Genomic DNA, 24,007 nt, shown 5'->3' on the forward strand with positions numbered 1-24,007 from the left:
CCCCGCCCCCTCCTGCCCTCCCCCCACGCCCCCTGGCAAGTATGATTAATGCTCCTGTGCCGATCTGGGCGACATGCACTGTTGGCGGGACTGAGGAGCAGGTTTGTGAAGCATTGCTCTCTGGTCATGCCCCTATCCCAATGCCAGGTACTGAAATGTTGGCAATCATATGACTAACTTGATATGTGGCCGTCTCCTGAATATTGCTTCGGTAAACAAAATGGCTGCCTCTACAAAGTGCCTCGATGATGTCACTGGTCCCTAGAGAAGGGACAGGCTGCATTCACAACAATATTTGATCACCCACAAAATGGCGGCCACTGCTATGTCTAGAGTCAATCAGACACCAAAGAGCTCAAAAAAGCTAAAATACATTTGGATTCTTTGTATGAATACACATTTTTTGGTGGATTTGCACAATACAAAAAGTAAACCTCTAAAATGCTTTTATTACAAATGGCCCTCAGTGTAAGACTGAGTCCCAGACTAGCTGTTTTCTAATGAGCTAGAAGACTGTGCAGCCTGCGGGAAATTGCTACCGAAAATGACTATTTCAACATTAACCTACTTTTTAAAACAACAACATTGGATCCGACACGGTAAATGAATACCCCATTATTTACTGAGAGACTGGCAATTATCTCAATTCTGTCAGCAAAATTATTCTTAATCCTAAAGCTTAAAACACTCCGAGAACTTGTAGAGCTGTTTTTAGTTCACTATAAATGGGTCTCTATGTGTAACATAATCCGCCTATATTTTTGCACTAAGTGAAACTATAATCCCCAGCATATTAGAAGCAACTGTTCAAACTTATATCATATCATTTTTAGCTGAAGACTTATATAGCATAGGCTGCTGGGTATTACTAATGTCATTTTATTAAATGTATGCCATTTTGTATTTATCGATTTTTACACATTTAAATGCAAATAGTTTGAAACAGATTGTATGACAATTTTATAACAATGAGACCGGAAGAGACAGATATCGGTCCCCGGATGTGTAGTAGTGCGAGGGGGAGGGATCTCACTCCAATTACATATTGTTACCTCTCTGGCTATACTTTGTATGTGTCTGCAGTACCTCAATTCCACCTAGAGGTGCTGCTGTTTGGCCCCTGAACTTTATACATAGCCTGTAGGAGTTAGTCACCTACAGGCGAGGTGTAAAGTTCAGGGGCAAAACAGCAGCACCTCTGGTGGAATTGAGGTACTGCAGCCACATACAAAGTATAAGCAGTCGTAACACATATTCCTTACTTTAGCAGTTAGCGTGGCCAACAGGATTTGGAATTGCTTACGGCAGAGCTTTATCTGTTTAGAGGGTACAATTCTACACTTGCCTCATTCTCACGGGCTGGGGAAGTAGGTAGTGATATTGGACCATATACAAATATGAGTGAAAGTTACATTACAAAATTATGTTTTCTTGGTACAAGGATCAACCACTCTTTCTCAAGGACTCTCATTATTGTATTTATGTATGTTTGGTTTATGATTTGTTCTCTAAGGGTGGAAACTGGGATCTTGTATAAAAGACACTGACTCAGCGCATGCAATCTGCCTCTGTCTCCCGGACAAGCCCCCAAGATATAATTCGCTTTACAAGGCTACGGCTAAAAAAATTAAATCGAAAGTCTGGGTGCTATTGTATATAGAAAACGCTACAGATGTTATAGGCTACATGATATAAATAAACAAACATTAACAGGTGCTTGGAAAACAGTTATACATATTCAAGGTTAAAGAGGCAAATTTTGGGGGTAGGAGAAACCCCTGCTTTAGCTCACTCCCCACTACAACCCCAATAATGTGTAGGTGTATAGTCGCACGAGGGCGCCGTGATGTAAAACTTGACAATATGATGTACTTTTTATGAATCTGTTCTTTTTCAGAATATGAAATAGAAAGGTCATTCTTTCTACGGATGAAGTGTGTTCTGGCGAAAAGAAACGCAGGTCTTACGTGTAGCGGATACAAGGTAAGAGTACTGCGCATCAGAAAAGATGTTATAGAGTGTGAGTAACAGGTGAATGAACTAGGAAGCAGCTGCACACGCTGCATGGCTGTAGTATGATGTGTTCAGGTGGATAGCAGCAGCTATAAACATCCTAAATGGGTGTGGTCTCACCCATAATGGGCGTGGGTTAAGTAGATCAGGTGTGGTATGGTCTGATTAAGGCATGGTTATGACTGGTCAGGGGCGTGTCCTAATACATCCTGATTTTCCAACTAGGAATGTTGACAGGTATGACTTTGGGATGGGGTGAATATGCATTTACTGCACGTTGAAGACCTCTGATCAGCAGAGATCTTTTACATGAATGGGAATCATACAGTCCGCTCACAACGGCCCTTCCAAATATACTGCAAGCAGAGTTCAGGTCACCATATGTCAGCTTGTACAGAGAGTATGGTTTCCTCAGATTATTGATCATATTCATACTATATACATGGCCTTGGTGTAATGTTTTACCAGTGAACACTTCAGATGTTGAGCAACATATAAATAGATCTTTTAAACTTACCATCTACACCAGTGGTCTGGGAACAGGGGTAAATTACCCCAAATGGGGTAAAAATGAAATTCCTGGGGGTAATGCTGCCGATTCACACGCTGTCAGTTGGATTGTAGACCCCTTTAAATGTGATATTGCTGTTGTACCAGAAGAGCCTCCAGGATTGGCAGAGGCACTTCTTGAGCTTCGATGTAATAATAAAGCACGTATTGCATTTGAAAACAAAGCAGATCTGTCATATTTTTGGATGTCAACAGCTGCAAAGGCATCAAAATTGCACATGAGGAGGCAGTCAAAAAGTTAGTGCCTTTTGCAACAACCTACCTTTGCGAACAAGGATTTTTCACTCTAACGAACATAAAAACAAAGCAGAGAAATCGATTGGATGCTGAAGACTGTATCCAAATTGCTCTGACACAAAAATATTGATGCTCTCGTATTAAAAATGAAATAACATAATTTCTCCAAAACCTAAAGTTTTGAAGTTGAAGCTTTCAAAGAAATTTTGAATAGATTCAATAAAATTTTGAATACCATTAATTAATAATATATGATTTCCTTCCTTTCAAATCAAGGGGGTAACGTCGGCGTATCTAAATATATTTGGGGGTAAAAACTAAGAAAGTTCCCTGACCCCTGATCTACACGGGCATGACATCAACAGATATTGCCATATCACATAGCTGTAACACATCTTTCCTTGTCTTCCCTCTGTCCCCATTTTTCCTCCTTCTTGAGCTCCCCCAGCTGGCGCGGGCTCCTGAATGGGCGCTTATTATATAGACGCTCCTGTTTTGGTTGTCTTTGTGACCTGTGCCTGTGCATTCGGATGTCAGCCTGTGACCATAGTCACTCCCCCATTTAAACTCGCTCAGTCTTTTGTCTGCTGCCTACACAGCTTGAGTAACACCATAGGCTCTAAGCAATATACTGGTTTGGGTCCCCTTCATCCCCCTTGGTCAAAAGAAAAACAAAATAAAAATAAAATGAGAAAAGTAATCGGGGCCATCAGTGCCCACACGATCCTAGGAGGGACCCAAGGGTGCCTAATGGATGATCCGGCTCTGGGTGTCTGAGCACCTTGTGCCTACATTGTTCTACTCAACTACTATTCTGTCTGTCTTACCGCTACTGGTTGCTCAGGTTTGCCTGTTTCCCCGACACCGGCCTCTTATACCGTTCCTGAACCATGTCCGACCTGACCTTGGCTTGTATATTGACTTTGATTCCTGTTTCACCCTTTTGAGTAGTCAGCTGCTGCCTAGTGAGGCTGGTTCTGGGACCAATGACCTGTGGATCTGCACAGTGAAGACCCTGCTCCTAAGCTTGAGCCAGCACCTACTGCATCAGCATAGTAGACTCACATCTGGGACAATTTGGTAGAATAGCTCTTCTAACTTTGTATATTTTGGCAATAAAGTTAAATATGTAACCAGCATACAACATACTTTGAATTCATATTGCCACATTTCTATTATGGCATCATTGGGTCTGATCCCATACTCGCTCATGATGTTATTCAACTTTTTGGAGTGTTTAATGGAAGTTAAGCGCACTAAGGTCAACGTTGTGTCCTCCAAACACAAGTAACAAAACTACAGGTCTGCATTGGATTCACCGGCGTTTAAACGTGTGGTTTTTAGATGCAAATCTAATGCCAGTTAGTGTCCGGACTTATTGTCAGAAAATAAATGTACACGATTTTGCGGTGCCAATAAAAAGGTGTCGAGGAGCAAAAAAGTGATAATTCTTTTTCTTTAACAAGGAAAGTTTTTTTTTAGAACTGTCGGCCAAAGTGTATTTCGTGCAAATCGAATAAATACAGAAAACGATAATCTAGAATGCATATTTGCACTCAAACTTCTGATTTAATTAAATTTCATCATCATCAGTTATTTATATAGCGCCACTAATTCCGCAGAGAACTCATTCACATCAGTCCCTGTCCCACTGGAGATTACAGTCTAAATTCCCTAACATACACACACAGACAGACAGACAGAGACTAGGGTCAATTTGATAGCAGCCAATTAACCTATCAGTATGTTTTGGAGTGTGGGAGGAAACCGGAGCACCCGGAGGAAACTCACGGGGAGAACATACAAACTCCACACAGATAAGGCCATGGTCGGGAATCAAACTCATGACCCCAGTGCTGTGAGGCAAAAGTGCTAACCACTGAGCCACCAATTAATTACATTTAGTAAAAATCACTAATGGTAACCTACTGTGTTCTACCATGGTTTAGGTATACATTGCAATATACCATATTCAGCACTTTCAGCCAATCAATAAGAGAAGACAAAACAATGAAAAACCATTTTGCACTAAATTTGAAATAAAGCCAATTTCTTGATTTTCAATACATCTGTAATGTGATTATTTTGTAAAATAAAGTGTCAATACAAACCATGTTGTGAAAGTAATGAAAGGCAACATCTCGTTGGTTGCTAGGGGTTACAACATAATTCTGACACACAGTCCTTTAAAGGTATTTTGGGACATAATAGATGGGACAACATGGCATCCAGACTGGTTATAAGATACTTGTGACCTGTTTGGTCTGTGTAGCATATATGTGACATGTTTTATCTATGTACGACAGGTGATTCACTGCAGCGGGTATCTGAAAATAAGGCAATATATGCTGGACATTTCGTTGTATGACTCCTGCTATCAAATTGTAGGGCTAGTGGCCGTGGGTCAGTCCTTACCCCCGAGCGCCATCACAGAGATCAAACTCCACAGTAACATGTTCATGTTTAGAGCCAGTCTGGACCTCAAACTAATTTTCCTGGACTCAAGGTAAGCAGCCGTACATACTAGGGGAAGTGAAGCTGGTAACCGGGCACTTCTAGGCATAGGATCTAGATAACAGGCAGCTGCCATGGGCTCATTAAAATTGGGGACACCGATCCATCACTGAGTTTCCTGCCTCAGATTGGAAAGAACTGTTGCTAATAATGTTTTTGTCAGGTTGATACTTGGCTAAAGTGCCAAACGTGATATTCTCATGTTATTTGTCAAGTAATATAGGTTTAATCACCCCGATAATCCACCCCATTCACAGGCATAGCTATGGTCCAGTATGGTGTCCAGATTTGCCTCTCCAAATGGAGAAGGGAACTAGCTTGCACTGATGAGCTCAAAGCAGACAGAAACAGATCTGTCCCCAGTAGCCTTCTTTTCACCACCTCTACTGAGAATTCAGATTTTTTTTTTAGAAATACATTTAGTTATTATATTTAAATAAATATATATATATATATATATATATATATATATATATATATATACTTTTTATTTCAGGTATAAAGTTTTAATTTGGAAACTTGTTCTTTTTTTTTTATTTTTATTTTCGTTGAATGTTTATGTCCACGTGAGATAAATAATCTGCATTTTACAGTCTTATAACTGAGAAATGAAGCTGACACAACTCCAACATCCAGTGGTTTTGCTAATTTATTTTTACCATCACTCATAATTCCATGACTATACCACATCCAATAAACGTGATCAGCTCTTGGCTTACAGAGCATGAAATGTTTTGTACAGCTATCAAAATTTAGTTCTTTTGGAATAATAATAATATACAAATATGTTTTGCTGTATGGAAGATCCTTCAAAGGTGTCCAGATGTTGCCGACTTCATTGCATGGATCAATGTATCTATATAAATAATACTCATTGCTCTTCTTTTCTGTGCAGAGTAGCTGAATTAACTGGTTATGAACCTCAAGACCTCATCGAAAAAACCCTCTACCACCACGTCCACGGCTGCGATGTGTTCCACCTGAGATACGCCCACCACCTCTGTAAGTATAAGCATTACATACGGAGAACGTTCAGATGCAATCAGGGGTAGGAGATCTGCAATGAGCAGCTTCCATGGTAACAGTATAGGCAATAGGCACCTTTTTCAGTTCACTGATTATTCTGAACTAAAATGATCAAGTGAAAGATAGCCGAGATCTGTGGAGCGATGCACCTTCAAATAACTTTCTTTATCTTATAGGTTTGTAAATGCCTTCTGAAAATATTCTAAAATATTGTTTTATCCGTCTTCCTTTTGTGTTTATTTACAAAACTATCTAGGAAGAGTTCTTTTATTTTCACCACCCTTAGACCTTGGAGGTATCCTGGATCAGCTATGCATTGTGCACTGAATACCATCCTATCCACAGAGCTTTTCTGTATAGTGTCCAAGGGAAACCAAATTAACAACTCTGCCTGGATGATACACCCATGTTTCCAGGGACTCATTTGACTGAACTGGCTGAATATAACAGGCTTCATGTAGAGCTTAACGAATCTCAAGATGCGTTTGTGCAATGCATCCGCCAAGCATACAAGTGTGTAGTGTTAGTAGAAAAAGACATTGCTCATATTACTGTACTCAATATAATAATGTAATGAAATGTCATATACACAAAAGAGAATAGTGTCTTAACTGTTATTAATAAATGAAAGTCGCATTTTCCATACAATAAAATATAACTAAATTCCAAACACCCCCACATCTGTTTTTTTAAAAATATAAATGTTAAATCTCTTTCCTGCAATAGTCCAAATGGAAATGACAAATAACTACTGCGAATAGATGGCCACGAATTGAATTTATAAATCTGTGACATGAATGAATAAAGTATCAGTGGGAGTGGTCAATATGCAGTCAGCCAATCAGAAGTGGCTAGTACTGCGGATCCTCATAATCGTTCTTTGCAGCACCCGCAAGAGATGCAGTGAACATGCTGCTCACCTGCCCCTGTCTGCTCCCGTTCCGCCTCACTGGACGTAACGGAACGCAAGTCTATGATACACAAATCTAGGTATGAACGCCTGCGCAGTGCAGGACGCCGTATATTACACACACACAAAAATAAGTGGCGTTCTGTCCAACTGTAAAAGACGTCCATTATGTCCATATGACGTTGTGGAACAGATTTAGGAATACATCCTAAAAAACACTAAGGGGGGAATTCTATTCCCCCTGAAGTACCGTTGCGCTAAAACTTTTACCGTTATTATGGTAATCATGCGCGTGATTACCGTTATTACGGTAATTATAACGCTGGCTTTTTGCTCACAGCTCCCTGAAAGCCGGGTTCATATTACCGTAATAACGGTAATATCTATAACGCGGCGGTACTTCGGGGGAATTGAATTCCCCCCTATGGCTGCTTAAGGTCAGTTTGGGGACTAATTTCAAACCTAGTTCCCCCTACATAAATAATTATTATGAGCTATGCCTTGCCATTAAAACACTGATAATATCCATTCCAGAGTACTATACCATTTACATTTCCTTTAACACACCCAGCAGCCCTTCAATCTCAGTTCTTTAGAATATAGGGTAAGTCGACTTGTACTACAAAACCCCTCCGACAAATACATTACAGCCCAGAGGGTTTTTATCATTGATCATTTTATTTCCTGTCAATCTTTATTCTGATCTCCCCGTAGCCCCGGGCTCCCAGGCTGCAGACCGAGTTTCCTTACTGAACTATACATCCACTGATGCGCTCCAGTTGTAATATTACATACCGGTCTACTCTCCTAGAATGTCCAGGCGATTCCTGGATTTCGGTTAGTTCTCCCCAACTCCCGGGAGAGCAGGCCGCCCTCCGCATCCTGCCTAGTGAAGTAGGAGGGATGGAGGGCCTCAAGGACAAGATCGTGGCTTTGCACTACAAGGGGCGGGACAAATTACGCAAATCACCATGTCCCCCCCCCCCCCACCACACCTCCTCATTTGTCACTTTAACTCCCCTCCCGGGATCTCCTGGAGGGGCATTTTATTAAGTATGCAATAATGAACACTTCCACATTTATATAATCACTGTCACCATTAAGAATAAACTTAACAATTTTGAGGAGTGGATTAATTTGTAATGCATTGTTTCTTTTTGAGTGCTGGTAAAAGGCCAGGTCACCACCAAGTACTACCGGCTGCTGTCGAAGCGCGGAGGTTGGGTCTGGATCCAGAGCTACGCGACAATCGTCCACAACAGCCGCTCCTCCAGACCTCACTGTATAGTGAGTGTGAACTACGTACTCACGTAAGTGCACAGGACTAAGGGGTATAGGCCGACCAACACTATGAGCTTATACAGAAAGACTCTGAGACAAGTATTTGGCAAAATTGTTTTGGTCACAGCTTTATTAAACACTTCCAAACGCGTATTTGGCAGACAAACGTGCAAGGCTAATAAAATCTACCATATTTTTCCAGTTCGATCTGGAAAAATAGGGCGTGTTCTGCCCACCATGTAGGCACCGCAACAACGTCCTCCGGAGACCAGCCCCTTGGGCATAAATCACCCTCCAGTTGCTGAAACCAGGCATGCGGCCCCCCTTCCCTGGGTGATACTGCCCGGCCCTGCTGGCTCCTCCCCTTCCTATGCCTTGCTCGCCGCTTTCCCGCCCTTACAAATGTGACAAAGCAATTTAAGCAATAAATTATATTCACAAATCATACAATGACAACGACATTACTCGTCAACCATTTACAAAGATTACACATATAAAGTGCTTAATCTATAACATATATTTTACATTTTTATTTATTCTTAAAGAAATACCTGCATGTACTGTAGGGGATGAGTGGGTGGGAGACTGAAAAACTATGTTTAATAAAGTTCCTTCCCCCTCTTCTTTACCTACCCTCACCTTGTCCTGCCTCCTGTCTCGCCCCCTCCTTTCCCTGAGTTCGTTGTCTGCCCCCCCCCCCCTCCTGCTTCATGCCACTTGTATCGGACCGCCTAGCGACCACCCTCCCTTATCCCTCTTCGGCTACATTGCTGCTCCTGCAATTCCTTTAATCCATGCCTATTGTAGTAGAGCATTGCTGTGAGATTACTCATGTCTACTTAGGAAGAAACGTAATAATGAGAACGGAATGTCTATACCGGTGGTAATCGTATTAACAGTGATGTAAGTACCGACAGTTTTTACAACTACATAATTAATATGATAGTAAAGAAAACATGTAAAAAATAACTACTTACCTGTAAACAGACACACTGGAAGTCCAATGTGAGGAGAAGGCGACACTTCCAAATGACGTAACTTGCAGGGGCAAATGCAGGATTTGTAGAGGGGGGTTTCCATGCCCCACCACCAGTGGGCGTGGCCAGCATGCTTCAGGGCGTGGCTATAATTTTAGACAGTGCTTGGCTGCTCTCCAACTCTTCCTATCCCCATAATATACATGGGCAATGCTGCGTGCACTACTGTTAGGGGCACACAGCTCTTCCTTTTCGAGCAGAGCCGTGTGAAGTCTGACATACCTCCCAACTGTCCCTACAATCAGGACAAAGTCCTGATGAGTGTGTCAGAACAGTTGACACTGTCCTGCTCTCTCCTACCTGTTCTTGCTGCTTTCAATACTTGTTGGGGAGAGATGGCTGTGAACAGTGCAGACAGAAACGATCTGCACACAAGCTGGACCTGGGGCAGGGTCCAGCCACCTCAAGCATACAGTACCCCAGGCTGGGAGAGGGTTTTCCAGGCACTAGGAACCCCCCCCCCCTCTCGGTTTGCCTATGACTTTCAAGATAGACTTGGACATTTCGGATTTTAATGTGGCAACGCACGGACCCATGTAAGTATTACCTTTACGTTAGGGGTTAGGGTTAGGGGTTAGGGCTAGGAATACAATTAATATTATCATAATTAAATGTGTTCGTGTGTTGACGCTTTAATAAAATAAAAAAAAATCCAAGTCGCGCTTGCAAGTTACGTCATTTGGAAGTGTCGCCTTTTCCTCACATCGGATTTCCAGTCTGTCTGTTTACAGGTAAGTAGTTGTTTATTACATGTCGCTTTCTCCACTATCATAATAATTATGTAGGTGTAAACACTGTCGGTGTTTACATTATCGTTAACTCGTACTACACCCGTCTGTACAGACAGGAGGGAGCTGCAGTTCTGCATGTGTTTACAAATACAGACACTTACAAACAGTACATCTGTCTCAGAACGTAACATGCACAAGCTGTACCTCAGCATAGCAGTGTAGACACACTAAAATAATCTGCAAAACACACTAAATTAAAAGTCCAAAAAAATGTTAGTTCTGAAAGTATTTTTAAAAACATCCCCACACGCTCAGCAGAAATGACTAAGCCATCTCATATAAACAGTGCAATCAATCCATAATTATCAAATCACAGACAATTGCAATGCAATTTAAAAGGAGTGCAAACAGATGACTCAATAGGAATCGCCTGCATTTAGACCAAGGTCTAGGTAATAATTTGAAACATGCAACATTTGTAATACAAACACACTGTATGCGAAAGTGCATAGTCTCCCTGTAAGTAAAAACACACTGACCTGTGGTCTGACCGTGACAACGGTATCAAAACCACGTACAAAATCAAAATATACTTCTCACACGTTAATCGTTCCTTCCACAAACAAGTGGGAGAAGTATATTTTGATTTTGTTGATAGTTCCGCTATTGTATTTTGTCTTTGTCGGACCGATGAGGCTAAAACGTATCTCCTGAGACGAATTCTGAGCAGCGGGGAGACATCCTGGTCTGAAGCAAATCGCCAGCACAAGAGGCTTCATCAGGAACTGCTATAGAAATGCAATAAACTGATACTTACAGTATACATATAAGGTTCATACCTTAGCAGGCGGGAGGTAGGCACAGCATCCTCTCCTCCTCTGACTGCAAAGGTGGCACTTGGCTTTGATATTATATCCAAGTGCCACACTCTCAGCGTAACACTGACGTTATCGGCTGTTTCACCTTCATGTCAGCGGCAGGCACTCGTTATGGGGGAGCCGCAGGTGATGGGTGACATTATGACGGTCCTTTAGTGTTTTAGGTATCCCTTAGCCAGCTGCCTAGGAGGCCCTATTGGTCGTGCCGGCCCTGGATCATTAACTCTCAATGGCACAGTGCCACTCTCTTAGGATTATCGCTCCCGCCAGGCTGTGGAAACCTAGATTGTCGTTTCCAATTTGCCCCAATGGTTTTGTGTTACAATTGCACTTTTTTCATTTGTGCAAATCTGTCAGGATGGAGACAAGCACCATAGACTAAGACTCGTAGGTATACGATGGGTACTGGGAAACCAGACAAACCCTGGGGCCAGGGAGAGACCGCAATGAACCAGCACTGTCTGAATCTTATGCAGGGCTGGGAGGTAGTGGTCAGGGAACGGTCCCTGAGCTCATTAACAGGCTATCACAGGTAAGGCAGGGAGAGGCGTGAATATACATAAATGAGAGAGGTGTATAATGCAGAGTTCCTGAGTTTACATTGTGGTAAGTCACAGTATCACTGTATGCTCTATCTCCAGCCCTTGTACCTCATTTAAATAGTGTAGGTTCAAATTGCACTAAGCCTGATGCACTATTGCAAGTAGATCATTAAACCGATGGAACGCCCCCAATCTGCGCATATTTTCCTCTAAATATCATCTTGCCCAGCAAAGCAATTGGGCAGCATGGTGGTTTAGCAGTTAGCACTTCTGCCTCACAGCACTGGGGTCATAAGTTCAATTCCCGACCATGGCCTTATCTGTGTGGAGTTTGTATGTTCTCCCTGTGGCTTTTGCTTGTTGTTTTAACAATCTTCTAACATACAGCAAAAATGGCAAACATTCAATGAATAATAACTTTATCCACACACAAGAGCACGACAAGCACACAGCAAGTAGACACGTCTAATCAAATTATCTGTCAACCTAATTATGTTTGAGGCAGATGTACTGGAGAAGGTAGCTGTGCCCCACATGCGTAAGACTGCCCCCTTGTGGCCACATATATGCAGAGATTAGAATTTAAAGTAAATAACCACCCAACACATAAAATCTAGTATCAGATGGCGTTAAGATAATATCTGGTGTTTACTTACCTGCAATGCGCCATTCGACTGATCCATCGGGTCTCTGAAGCCTCCAAAGTTCCACAGCTTGAATCAGTTGAGTGTAGGAAATATACAAGAGAGCGACATAGGGACCGTTTGAGGCTTCTGGGACCTGGTAACTCCGCCTAATACTAGATCAAGTTTAAATTTGTCAACTTTCAAAACTGGAACTTTTTAGCAAAATATTGTGCAGGGTTGCTGAACAGAAGATTCTCAAAGCAGCCCATCAGGGTTGTACTCAATTTCAAACTACAATCTTAGTTGGAACATCTCCTTTAAATCCAAGAGTAACTGTCTTGGATTCAAAGGAGGCTTGGTGTGCCGACCCAGCACTCAAAACATAAAACAAAGTGTCCTCATTATATCAAGTCATAGAGTTCCTAACTTGAGATGCAGAAATTAAATTCTAGATAACCATCCAAATCATGAACATTCCAAAACACATTTACATTATTTAACTTTCAATAAAATATTAACATATGTAAAGTTATAAAACTTACAGTAAAGTTCTCACAATTTTACCCATGGGTAAATAAGAGAACAATATATCCAGCCAGTGACACTGATAGACCATGACCTGACTGTGAAACAACACAACCACTGCATTCCTCACAAACCTCCACATTGTTGAATTGGTGCAAATATTTGTCTTTCTCCCTCTGTGCAGAGATATAGAGTATAAGGAGCTGCAGCTATCCTTGGAGCAGGTGACTGTTTCAAAAGCCCCGTTCCCATGCAGGACCTCAATGACTACCTCGCAGGAGGCACGCAAACCAGCCAAATTGAAGGCTGCGAAAGTCCGATCCAAGCAACCACGATCAAACCCATATGCAGAGGTAAGTGTTCCACATTTCCAGCATGTGATCTGTTATCCTGATGAGTAGGGAGCAGGACCAGCACCAGTACAGTGAGATGATCAATAATGTTTTTAAGCACATAAAACTATTATACATTTTCTAGCATATGATCTGTTATCCTGATGAGTAGGAAGCAGGACAAGCACCAGTGAAGAGACATGACCACAACAAGCTTATCAGTATTGTTTTTAAGTATATAGAAGTATTCTACATTTCCAGCACGTGATCTGTTCTACTGACGAGTAGGAAGCAGGACCAGCACCATTACAGGAACATGACCACACCAAGTTTTTCAATAATGTTTTTGAGCAAATAGGTGTATTCTACGTTTAAAGCACGTAATCTGTTATCTTGATGAGTAGGGAGCAGGACAAGCACCAGTGAAGAGACATGACCACACCAAGTTTATCAGTAATGTTCTTGAGTATATAGGAGTATTCTACACTTCCAGCATGTGATCTGTTCTCATGATGAGTAGGGAGCAGGACCAGCACCAGTGTAGTGACATGACCACACCGAGTTTATCAATATCATCAGCATCAACATTTATTTTTATAGTGCCAGCAAATTCCGTAGCACTTTACAGTTGGAAACAAACACAGTAATAAAACAATACTGTGTAATACAGACAGGGAGGTAATAGTGCCCTGCCTGCAAGCTTACAATCTATAGAATGTTTTTGAGCACAAGGAGTATTTTTCATTTCCAACACATGATCTTTTATCATGATGAGAAGGGAGCAGGACCAGCACCAATGCAGGGATATGACCACAACAAACGTATCAGTAATGCTTTTGAGTATATAGATGTATTCTACATTTTCCAGCACATGATCTGTTCTCATGATGAGTAGGGAGCAGGACCAGCACCAAAGCAGGGACATGATCACAAGAAGCCTATCAGTAATGTTTTTGAGTACATAGAAGAATCATACATTTCCAGCATGCGATCTGCTATGCTGATGAGTAGGGAGCAGGACCAGCACCAATGCAGGGACATGATCACACCAAGTTTATCAGTAATGTTTCTGAGCACATGTATTGTTACACACAAGGATGGCTACAATTTACTGCTCAAATTCACTTATTGTTACAAGTCCTGCACACATCTGCACAAACTGAAGTGTGTCACACAACATATACATTGTTTCAAACCTTAAAGTATATTTATCATACATAAAAACAATTACAAATGCTCTCTGTGGAAAGACGCCAAAGTAAAACAATGAATTTAGGAAAAGTTTCAGGAAAGCGTTTACAAATAAAGTTGTCTTTAATGTTTATAAATATGCTGCATAAGTTACACATGCTTAATACAGTTGTATGTGGCATTGTGACATTTCTGGAATACTTTAGAGTTTGGAGCTGTCAAACTGTATTTAGAAAGTGACTTGTTCTCTTTGTGCTCAGAGACGGATTAAATTATTGGGTCCGCTAATGTGAAATGTTCTACAGCAATGATTACAGTGAACGTTTCCTGGACACAGGCTTCTAACCGCATGTCCCATCATAAATTAATAACAAGAAAAAAAGATACAACTTAGAATTACATGAGTAATTTTATTGTAGATAGATTTGCTGCTTGTACGCTTAAACATTACTGCTCCTGGAAACATAATGTACTGAACAGTCGAGAGCGATATAAAGGGGGTTTTCAACATCCAATGATTTTAATTTACATGCTTGTAAATTTAGATTTACTAAAGTTTCTGAAAAGTAAAAGTGGAGGTGTTGCCCATAGCAACCAATCAGATTCTAGCTATCATTTATCCGTTACATGCTAGAAAATGAGAGCGTGAATCTGATTGGTTGCTATGGGACACACCTCCACTTTTTCTTTTTAGAAGCTTTAGTAAATCTACCCCTTGTAATTCCATTTTTCATTGTTTCTGTGCTTCTTATTCAGGTCTTTATTTCATCAGGCAGGTTCATTTATCTCCATTGCTGGTGCCTGGATACAATTCTATCCAATGTAGAGAGCACAGTCCAGCTTTGTCGTACAGCATGGCAATAATATTAGACAATTCTGCTTGGTTATGTAAATGTCAGTTGCTTGTTTATTCAACAAAGATGAGAGACAAGACAGATATAGTCATTCACAAAGAAAAATGGCTCCAGCTAATTTATTTTTAAAAAGTGATATACAAATGTGTAAAGTGTGTTCCCTTGTACTTTGAAGCAATTTGCAGATGAACTATAATTGGAACAAAGCAAATAGAATGTGGGGTGCTCCTTTGTATGAGCGAGATGGATAAATAGGAACTTTTGCGCACGTAGAATTGTATTGCGCATATTTGCATTTTCCTAATGACTATTATATGTGCTGGGAATGTATCGTGAAGGGGTGTGGATCCTAGATGAACTTAGAACAGGAGGGATGAGATTAAAATTTATTTCAGGGCGAGTTAGCCATCATCATCATCATCATTATTTATTTATATAGCGCCAACATATTCCATAGCGCTTTACAATTGGGGACAAACATAGTAAACTAATAAACAAACAGGGTAAAATAGACAAAGAGGTGAGAAGGTCCTGCTCGCAAGCTTACAATCTATGGGGCAATGGGAGTTTGACACATGAGGCTAAGTCTACATTTTGCATTTCAGCCCAGCCAGGCGGCAAAGGTAAAAGTGACTCATAGGCTAAATGATCCCGTCACAAAACAATGTTGGTCAGGGGGTAGTTGTCTTGTGTGAAATTGTGTAACGGGTGGTAATAGGGTAATGTAGTGAGGTTAAGAGGGTGGTTGAGGAATATTATAAGCTTGTCTGAAGAGGTGGGTTTTCAGAGAACGCTTGAAAGTTTGTAGACCAGAGGAGAGTCTTATTGTGCGAGGGATAGAATTCAATAAAGTGGGTGCAGCCCGAAAAAAGTCCTGTAACCGGGAATGGGAGGATGTAATGAGCCATTGTGTCAGAGAGCGGTCTTAGAGATAATGCCATGGACTTTCTCTTTGCAGTCGTACAGTTCCTACCATGGTGACAAGTTGGATTGTGCCCAGTCTGAAAGCTGGAAAGGCAGCCCGACCGTAAGCTCCACAGCCAACCAGGAACCCAGCAGCCATGCGGAAAACAGCGAACTTTTATACGCCCCTGCCTACAGCTTGCCATTCCCTTACCACTACGGACACTTTCCAATGGAATCTCATGTTTTAGGTAGCAAAAAACAAGTCATGCCTTCTAAATTTGGACAGGCCCAGGGGTCACCTTGTGAAGTAGCCAGATTTTTCTTTGGCACAATACAGACAGGCGGAGAGTGCCATTGGCATTACTCCAACTCCATAGTGCCAAACTCGCCACCAAAGACTGCTCACGAGCCATCAACGAGTCAGACACGTCATAACCTCTCTCAGAATTACGATGGTAAGTTATTTTCTTTCATACTGCTTACAGGACATCTATCTAAAATGCAAAAAAAAACACTTTTTACTAAGGGAAAACGACATCCAAGGTTGAATCTGGAGTGGTTTCATAAAATAACTCCAGTTTAATTTTGATTGGCTGTTAAGTAAAGTCCACTTGTTGCGGAATTTCCAGCATAGGTCAAGACACATTAAAGTAAATCATGCATCTCCAACTAGAGGTTCAAAGTTTCAACACTGGATTTGATATATCCATATCTGTTACATGGGGATACATGATCCTAATTTATTGTTCACGTATAGTATTGTTACTTGGTTGTATACGGCAAGAACTATACAGAATAAATTCCTCCTACTTCTACGACAGCAGCCAGCCACCGGCTACAATGTCCTTTATTTCTCACTGATATCTGTCCATATTTACTTATTGTCACATCAAAGCGAGTTCTACACATGTTACTGTGTCACTAAGTTATTGTCCTATTCCCATGATTGAAAGTGCTATATTCTTGGAAACAATTCATCACACAGAAAATAAGTGGATTGGTGAGTAGTATATTCATCGCTGAAAGTTAATATTTGACTAGTGCTAATTCTTAGCTTCCTTCAAACAAATCAGCAGAGATAAAGGAGCTTTTATATGAAAAATACCTATGAAACGCGTAGTGTTTCGACTTAACCAAACACTACATGATGTAATAATTGAATTGAAGTGTAAATGTAAACAGGCATAACAGGATAATAAGCAGTGTGATGTTGCGGTTCCTGATGCTTGAAATTCAAATTATATGGAAAATACAGCAAACATACGTGTTGTAATTCATAAATGTATATGGTACGTATTTCCCTTCCTAAAATGTTTTTTTTTTAGTGAATACAAATGGATCTTATACACTTAAACCTTTAATCCATCCTCATCCTATTTTATTTTATTGACTTGTATAGGACTCCCTGCAACATTTATAACATCCATTCCTTTAATTTTTTTGGTACATTTTTACCAAAATTCTAATAAGACAGTTCTGATCATTTATGAAGTGACCTACATCTCACATCAGAGATTTACCCCATAATTGGTTGTAGATCTAATAATAACTAGAGGGACAATATTGGTGAAATGACGGTAACACCGATGTTTATGGATGAGAGTGGAACGCGTTCCAGCTCCTTCTTTAGGTAATACAGTGATTAGGTCCATTCTGCTCCTGTGGTGTCTGCCGTAACTAAAGACTCAACGTGAGTTTCCACTGCAGCTGAGTATTTCATTTAATACATTAGCCCTTAAAAGGACATTATCCAGGGACTTTTGCGTTGAAATAAACAAGACATTGCAGTTCCAGCTGTGACATTCACTTATAATTCAGTGAGGGATAGGATCTCGGACATCACTGATAGCTGTTGGGCTGGAAGAGAAGGGAGAGGGGAGACTAAATTGGAAGGAAATGGTGCCAGGTAATAGGGTTTTATTTTAAGTGTGCTGGGAAGAAGCTTGGGAGTTCCATTGAGGTTTAGGGCCCGCAGGACAGTCCACACCAATAGCTAATTTAAATATTGCTGAAGTTATTATGCTGTTAGGAGAGGGGGTCGTGATTTTGACAAAAATGGTGTGTTAGTAGGTAAATGAAAATTAAGCTATTGCTCGGGCTGTAATATTAAATGTTCAACTTATCAAAATTGCATGAAAACGAAAAAAATGTGTGTACGCTTTAAATGTCTGAATTTAAAGGATACTATAGTAAGTTAAAAGAAAAGTGGAGGTGTTGCCCATAACAACCAATCAAATTCTAGTTATCATTTTTCTAGTACATGCTAGAACACAATAGCAAGAATCTGTTTGGTTGCTATGGACAACACATCCACTTTTCCTTTTTAAGTGTGATAAATCTAACCCATAGAATCAGTTACAGACAACTGTGTGCACTCATCTAGCTAACAAGGGCATAAACAATGTCAAATAATAAACTCTGTCATGATTTTGGAACTTAATTGTGAATGTTATTTTTTATATCGATTTAACTTTTATAATGTTTAAAATTCCCTATGAATATTTACTTAAGCCTTCTTAATTTTACTTTGAAATCTCAGTTAACTTATTGTATGTTTGTTTGTCCAAAACACAACCCAGCAACCAAACGGTACGGCGCAGGAGACAACGCCTCCGAAGGATTTACAGGATGTCCGTCGTCATTAAGGCCCAACATCCGACATAAAGATGAACTCTATTGTTCAGCACCGAAAACCAGCAAACTGGAAAACAGAGAGATCCCGACATTTCACACTGTGAAAGAAGAAAACAAGATGGACTTTAGTAGATACCAGCAGGAGAAAATGATGATCAATGAAAAACACTTTTCAGACTCCTTAAACAATTCTTTTTTGCCAAAATCCGAATGTCTCCACGCCAAGACTGTAGGACAATTAAGCCACCTGCTGCCAAGGCCGGTGGTGTATGAGCCGACCCGGAGGATCTGTATGAAGGAGCCTAGATATGGGCATGTTAGCTTACATCAAACAGGATATAACGAACTAGAAAACAGCGACAGAATGACACCAAAATTCCCCCACCACAATCCCGACCACGAGCACTTCAAGTCCCGTAGCCAAGTCCCCTACGTGCCGCTAAATTATCACAACGTGTTATCCAAACACGGACCTTGTCCGACCTCCTCATGCACAGAACGGGAACACGGGACGGAAAACTACGGTTATTCCTCCGAGGAGGCGAACTCGTTTGTTTACCGTAACCAAAGTCCGTCCTCTGTCTCTTCTCCCGAAACCCACCGTGAAACTGCACTTCCTCATTACATTGGGACTTCTGTAATTATAACCAACGGAAGGTGACAGTGGTCATTATGGGTGTTTTGTTCGCTGATTGAAAAAGAAAACCAAGGAACTGGAATTATTTACATAGAAGCATGAGAGAGCCCGGTGTCCGGTACTCACCAAGCGTAAGCTGAAGGTCGCCAAAGGACAGACGTGCATGTTTTCTTGGCACGCCGCGTGTAATAGAAGCTGAAAGGTCACAAATACACAACCAGCTTCAGAGCAACATTGTTACAGATTAATCTCTGGTGTAGACCGTGCCATTTGAGAAGTCATGTACCGGATCATATTCTCCCCTTTTCCACTTCTGGGTGAATAAACAGGGCGATGCCTGAGACGTACAGTTTCAAATTTAATTATATGAAGGAAACATTTTTTTTATTTTTTTTTACCTCCCCTGAAACAACCTATATTCTTTAATCCTCTATTCCAAAAAGAGAATTTGAGTACACGAGGGATACATTGTAACGAGTGAGAGTAGTTTCTGCAAAGTTCCAGTTGCAATTATTGTTATAAAATTCTTGTACAGTAACTCAACTGGACGGAGGCAGGAGGGTGACAGTTCTGTTATTTAGTTTAATAAACACATTGGGCAATAATCTGAATTAAGATTCCACAGAGGAAGTCTGAATGCTGAGCATTCCCAGGGGGGGCGGGTGTTAGAGAATTTAAGGATGTACAACTCTAAATACCTCACTGACCCAGTCACTTTTATTTTTTTTAACCAGACAGTGGGGAATTTGTCTGTTCATTCTATTATAAGAGGGTTTTTTTTGGCAGAAAAGAAAATACAAGTACCAAAGACATTATTTCAAGGACAGATCTCTTCTGTAGGTTTAAATTCCATCTGCTCACGAAAACATTTAGTACCCGAACAAGGTAGACATGACACAAAACAGTAAGAATATGTATATGTACGATGAAGGGCTGGCTATGCAGCTGCTAATGTGCCAAATGTTCGTTAAAACAATAGTCTTTGCATATATTAATAAAACCAAAGTCAGAGAATGTTGTCTTGTGTCCCTTCATAAATGTATAAGTGTTTCCTTAATTCAGATTGCTTTTTTAGTGCAAGCAAATGCATCTTATACTCTTAAAGGGTCTTTAAACCTTTAATCCACCGTCGTCCTATTTTAATTTATTGATTTGTATAGGACTTCCTGCAACGTTTATAAAATCCATTCCTTTCATTTTCACATTTCACATCAGAGATTTACCCAAAGATTAGTTGTAGATCTAAAAATAATTATAGCTACAAAATTGGAACGCTACATCGTAAAATCAAGATATTAGTGATTACAGATTTTAAAGCCAATTTATTTAAATTGGACCTTTCGCCTTCACACGGCGGAGGCAGCCATTTTGTGAGAATGGAGCAAATCGTATCATTTGGAAGCTGTGACGTCACTGAGGCACTTCGTAAGGCAGTGGTCATGGGTCCACTTTAAACTTGTAAAGATTGGTACAGATTTTTGTCACATTATTCAAATGTATGAAATAAATATTTCGATCGTCAGGGAAATGTAACTTCGAAGGAATTTATCTTTACATTCACTCCTACAGCAGTAAATGGATGTGCTCAGGAAAGTGTCACACCTTATAAAGGGGATGTAGTCACGTGTATGTGCAACATGGCGCGGCAGCAACAATCATATGACCATCTGCCAATCATATTGATGTAAGTGAAGGTGGTGGACGACGTTATAGTAACAGACTCTATCACCGTCACAGTCCAAAGTGTAAATATAGCCCTGAATATGCCACGATTTCTGCTGCTGAAAACACAAACGTCATCATGCCTGATATCCAAAATTACACGCAACAGAGCCGCAAGGGGACTATGAATGTCATGCAGAACATATGGGTGTAAATGTATCAAGCTGAGAGTTTTCCGGCGGGTTTGAAAAGTGGAGATATTGCCTATAGCAACCAATCAGATTCTAACTATCATTTTGTAGAATGTACTAAATAAATGATAGCTAGAATCTGATTGGTTTTTCAAACCCACCGGAAAACTCTCAGCTTGATACCTTTACCCCCATGGTATCTAGAAGGTGAGTTCTCTAAAAATGGCGACCCGCGCAAATGTGGATGTCAAACTGGCAATTGTTAACGAAGATGACTGACCAATATTATTATTATCTATTTGTATAACGCCACCATATCTCGCAGCACTTTCCAGAGAATATTGAATCTCGCAACTCCATCCCGATATGTCAAATCAGGTCTGCCTACGATCTGTATAATGGTGCATGTTTGAAGTTATCCCCTGACCTGGAAACGCAGAAGGACAAATGCATTCTGTGATCTGGTGACCTCATGTAACGTCTGCACAACCAGATCTGTACAACCTGGCCACTGAAGTGTGTTATAGATCTACACGTTCTGCAATCAGGCTAAATATCTATATTGCACAGTACTTGGACAGTTTAAATGTGCTTTTCTTTTAATGAGTTATTAAAAAGGGAATTATTTTTGGAAAAACAAGGCTTCATAACACAATCACATGGTCTAAAGAGTTATTAAGATACAGCAAGTCAAATTGCACTATTTATTGCTAGGTAGGTCACTGATGATTTGATGCCCTCTTTGTGGTACTTTTATGTATAAAGCGTCGGTTTATTTTTCAGCGCTGTACAATGGGGGGATATAACATACGTACATAGGTCACTTTACAGGAACATAACTGTAGACCAACAGGGTGAAGGCTCTGCTCATGTAACCTTACAATCTATCAAGCACCTAAATTTTCAATAAAATACTTTCCTAGTCAGGGGCTGGCTGGGCATGGGGGACATTAACCCCCGGGCTGGTGGCATAGTGGGGTACCTTGGGCTGCCTCAATTTTTTTTCCCTTTAAAATGTTCCTATAGGCTGCTGAGCTGAGTCTTGCCCTTCGGGCTAAAATTTGCCACTGTTCCTACTCCAGCCACCGAGCTATATGGTTGGATTTGCCAAGTGTTAAACAAACTGTCCAATATTTTTTAGTTAGAATCTGTGTAAATTACATAAATCATGAATAAACACACATACAGGATCATCATCGTACAGGTGAATATTGTACATATGATGACCGAGTTATATGTATATATTCACCATGTATACTCTCAAACTACATCTGTGAAAAATGACACGTTACCTATAAAAATTTGTGTGGTCTTTTCAGATTATTATTTCATGAATATCATTTTGAGACTTTGCAGGTCAGTTAGCAGCCGCTGCTTAACAGGGTGAGACACCCCACAACATTAGAGCCCATTGACGTCTATGTCAGTGTTGGCTAACCTGTGACACTCCAGGTGTTGTGAAACTACAAGTCCCAGTACACCCTTCCAGGAATAAGCTGCTATGTATTGGCAAAGCATGCTGGGACTTGTAGTTTCACAACACCTGGAGTGGCGCAGATTAGCCAACACTGGTCTATGTGACTGACAGGCCAGATGAATGGACCAATCCAGGTCTGGGAGAGCGCAGGTAATTGTATGTGAGCTACGGGTAACTGGTCACATGGTATCCAGTAACGTCTCTCTATTCGTCCATCTCCAGTCATGTGACTCCCAATCGCTCACTGGCAAATACAGCACTTAGTTTCAGCACTGGGAACAGGTTTATTCCTTATACAGGGATCATACATTTCCAAGGCTGCCATGTATAAATCTCAGCATGACCTCTATACTGTGTGAACACTATGTACACAAAGCAACTCTTTATGATAGATTCCATCTGACAATGTTGTCAATGAACAAAATATAAGGAACACTAAAGCCACAGAATGAAGAAAAGAAGAAAAGAAGAATATTTTAAGCAGGATTTTTTAACAGTGCCTTTAAATGTAAGTGTCACTGTCACCTACACACACTGGAGGCCGCCATCTTGTGGTATAAACCAATGTAAAGCCTATCCATTCACTAGGAACTACATGTGGGTTGAATTTTGCCTGCCTTATAGTACACGCAGCTCGGCTATTCTCCAGCTACTGTCATGTGACTCAGAAACTGCTCTTATTGCTTGGGGAGTACTTGCCTTGAATGGCTGCATGTTGGAACGGCTCAGTCTATCAGTAAAAAGCACAGAAATAATCTTGTAGTAGTTCTGATTTATGTTTAAATATATCACACTTTCTAAAAATTAAAAGTCACAAATCGGGCATGGCCACCCCTCCTCCAAAAAGGAGTCACGTTAGGTCACTTTCCCGGTGGCGCCTAGCTCTTCTGGGAGGCGGTAGGCCTCCCCAACTCTGGGAAACACCCTTCAATTGCTGCGCTCAACAGAGGGCCTATCCTGCCGAAATCAGGTGGGGAAGACGTGGGTGCAAAGTGACCCTTTTATCATGATTTGCATTATATACAGAACTGACATTACCTGTTTTTAATACAGAGTATATTAGCTATATAGCATCAAAACTCTCCCAGCATCCTTTAATATATTGCTAAGGATGTGAGCATAGGGTCATCTTTTATTGTTCACAACGAACTTGATACATCACCATGATGTCACTCGTGACATCACTAGTCTCTAGTGAATTTATAGGCTGAGTATCGGTACATCCCAGAAAAC

The 24,007-nt window shown here is 40.7% G+C and overlaps 1 protein-coding gene across 1 annotated transcript in view; it reads left to right on the forward strand.

Moving 5' to 3' along the window:
* Window positions 1–20,450, forward strand: part of SIM2 (SIM bHLH transcription factor 2) — an 82,248-nt gene extending 61,798 nt beyond the window's left edge. The window contains exons 5-11 of the mRNA XM_075197231.1: window positions 1,898–1,983; window positions 5,127–5,326; window positions 6,230–6,336; window positions 8,433–8,580; window positions 13,075–13,243; window positions 16,226–16,628; window positions 18,753–20,450. Of these exons, the coding sequence (XP_075053332.1) occupies window positions 1,898–1,983; window positions 5,127–5,326; window positions 6,230–6,336; window positions 8,433–8,580; window positions 13,075–13,243; window positions 16,226–16,628; window positions 18,753–19,468 (1,829 nt within the window). The 3' untranslated portion in view covers window positions 19,469–20,450. The remainder of the gene's footprint in view (window positions 1–1,897; window positions 1,984–5,126; window positions 5,327–6,229; window positions 6,337–8,432; window positions 8,581–13,074; window positions 13,244–16,225; window positions 16,629–18,752) is intronic.
* The last annotated feature ends 3,557 nt before the right edge of the window (window positions 20,451–24,007 follow it).

Source organism: Mixophyes fleayi, chromosome 2, assembly GCF_038048845.1.
Source record: "Mixophyes fleayi isolate aMixFle1 chromosome 2, aMixFle1.hap1, whole genome shotgun sequence".
NCBI classification, from domain to species: domain Eukaryota; kingdom Metazoa; phylum Chordata; class Amphibia; order Anura; family Limnodynastidae; genus Mixophyes; species Mixophyes fleayi.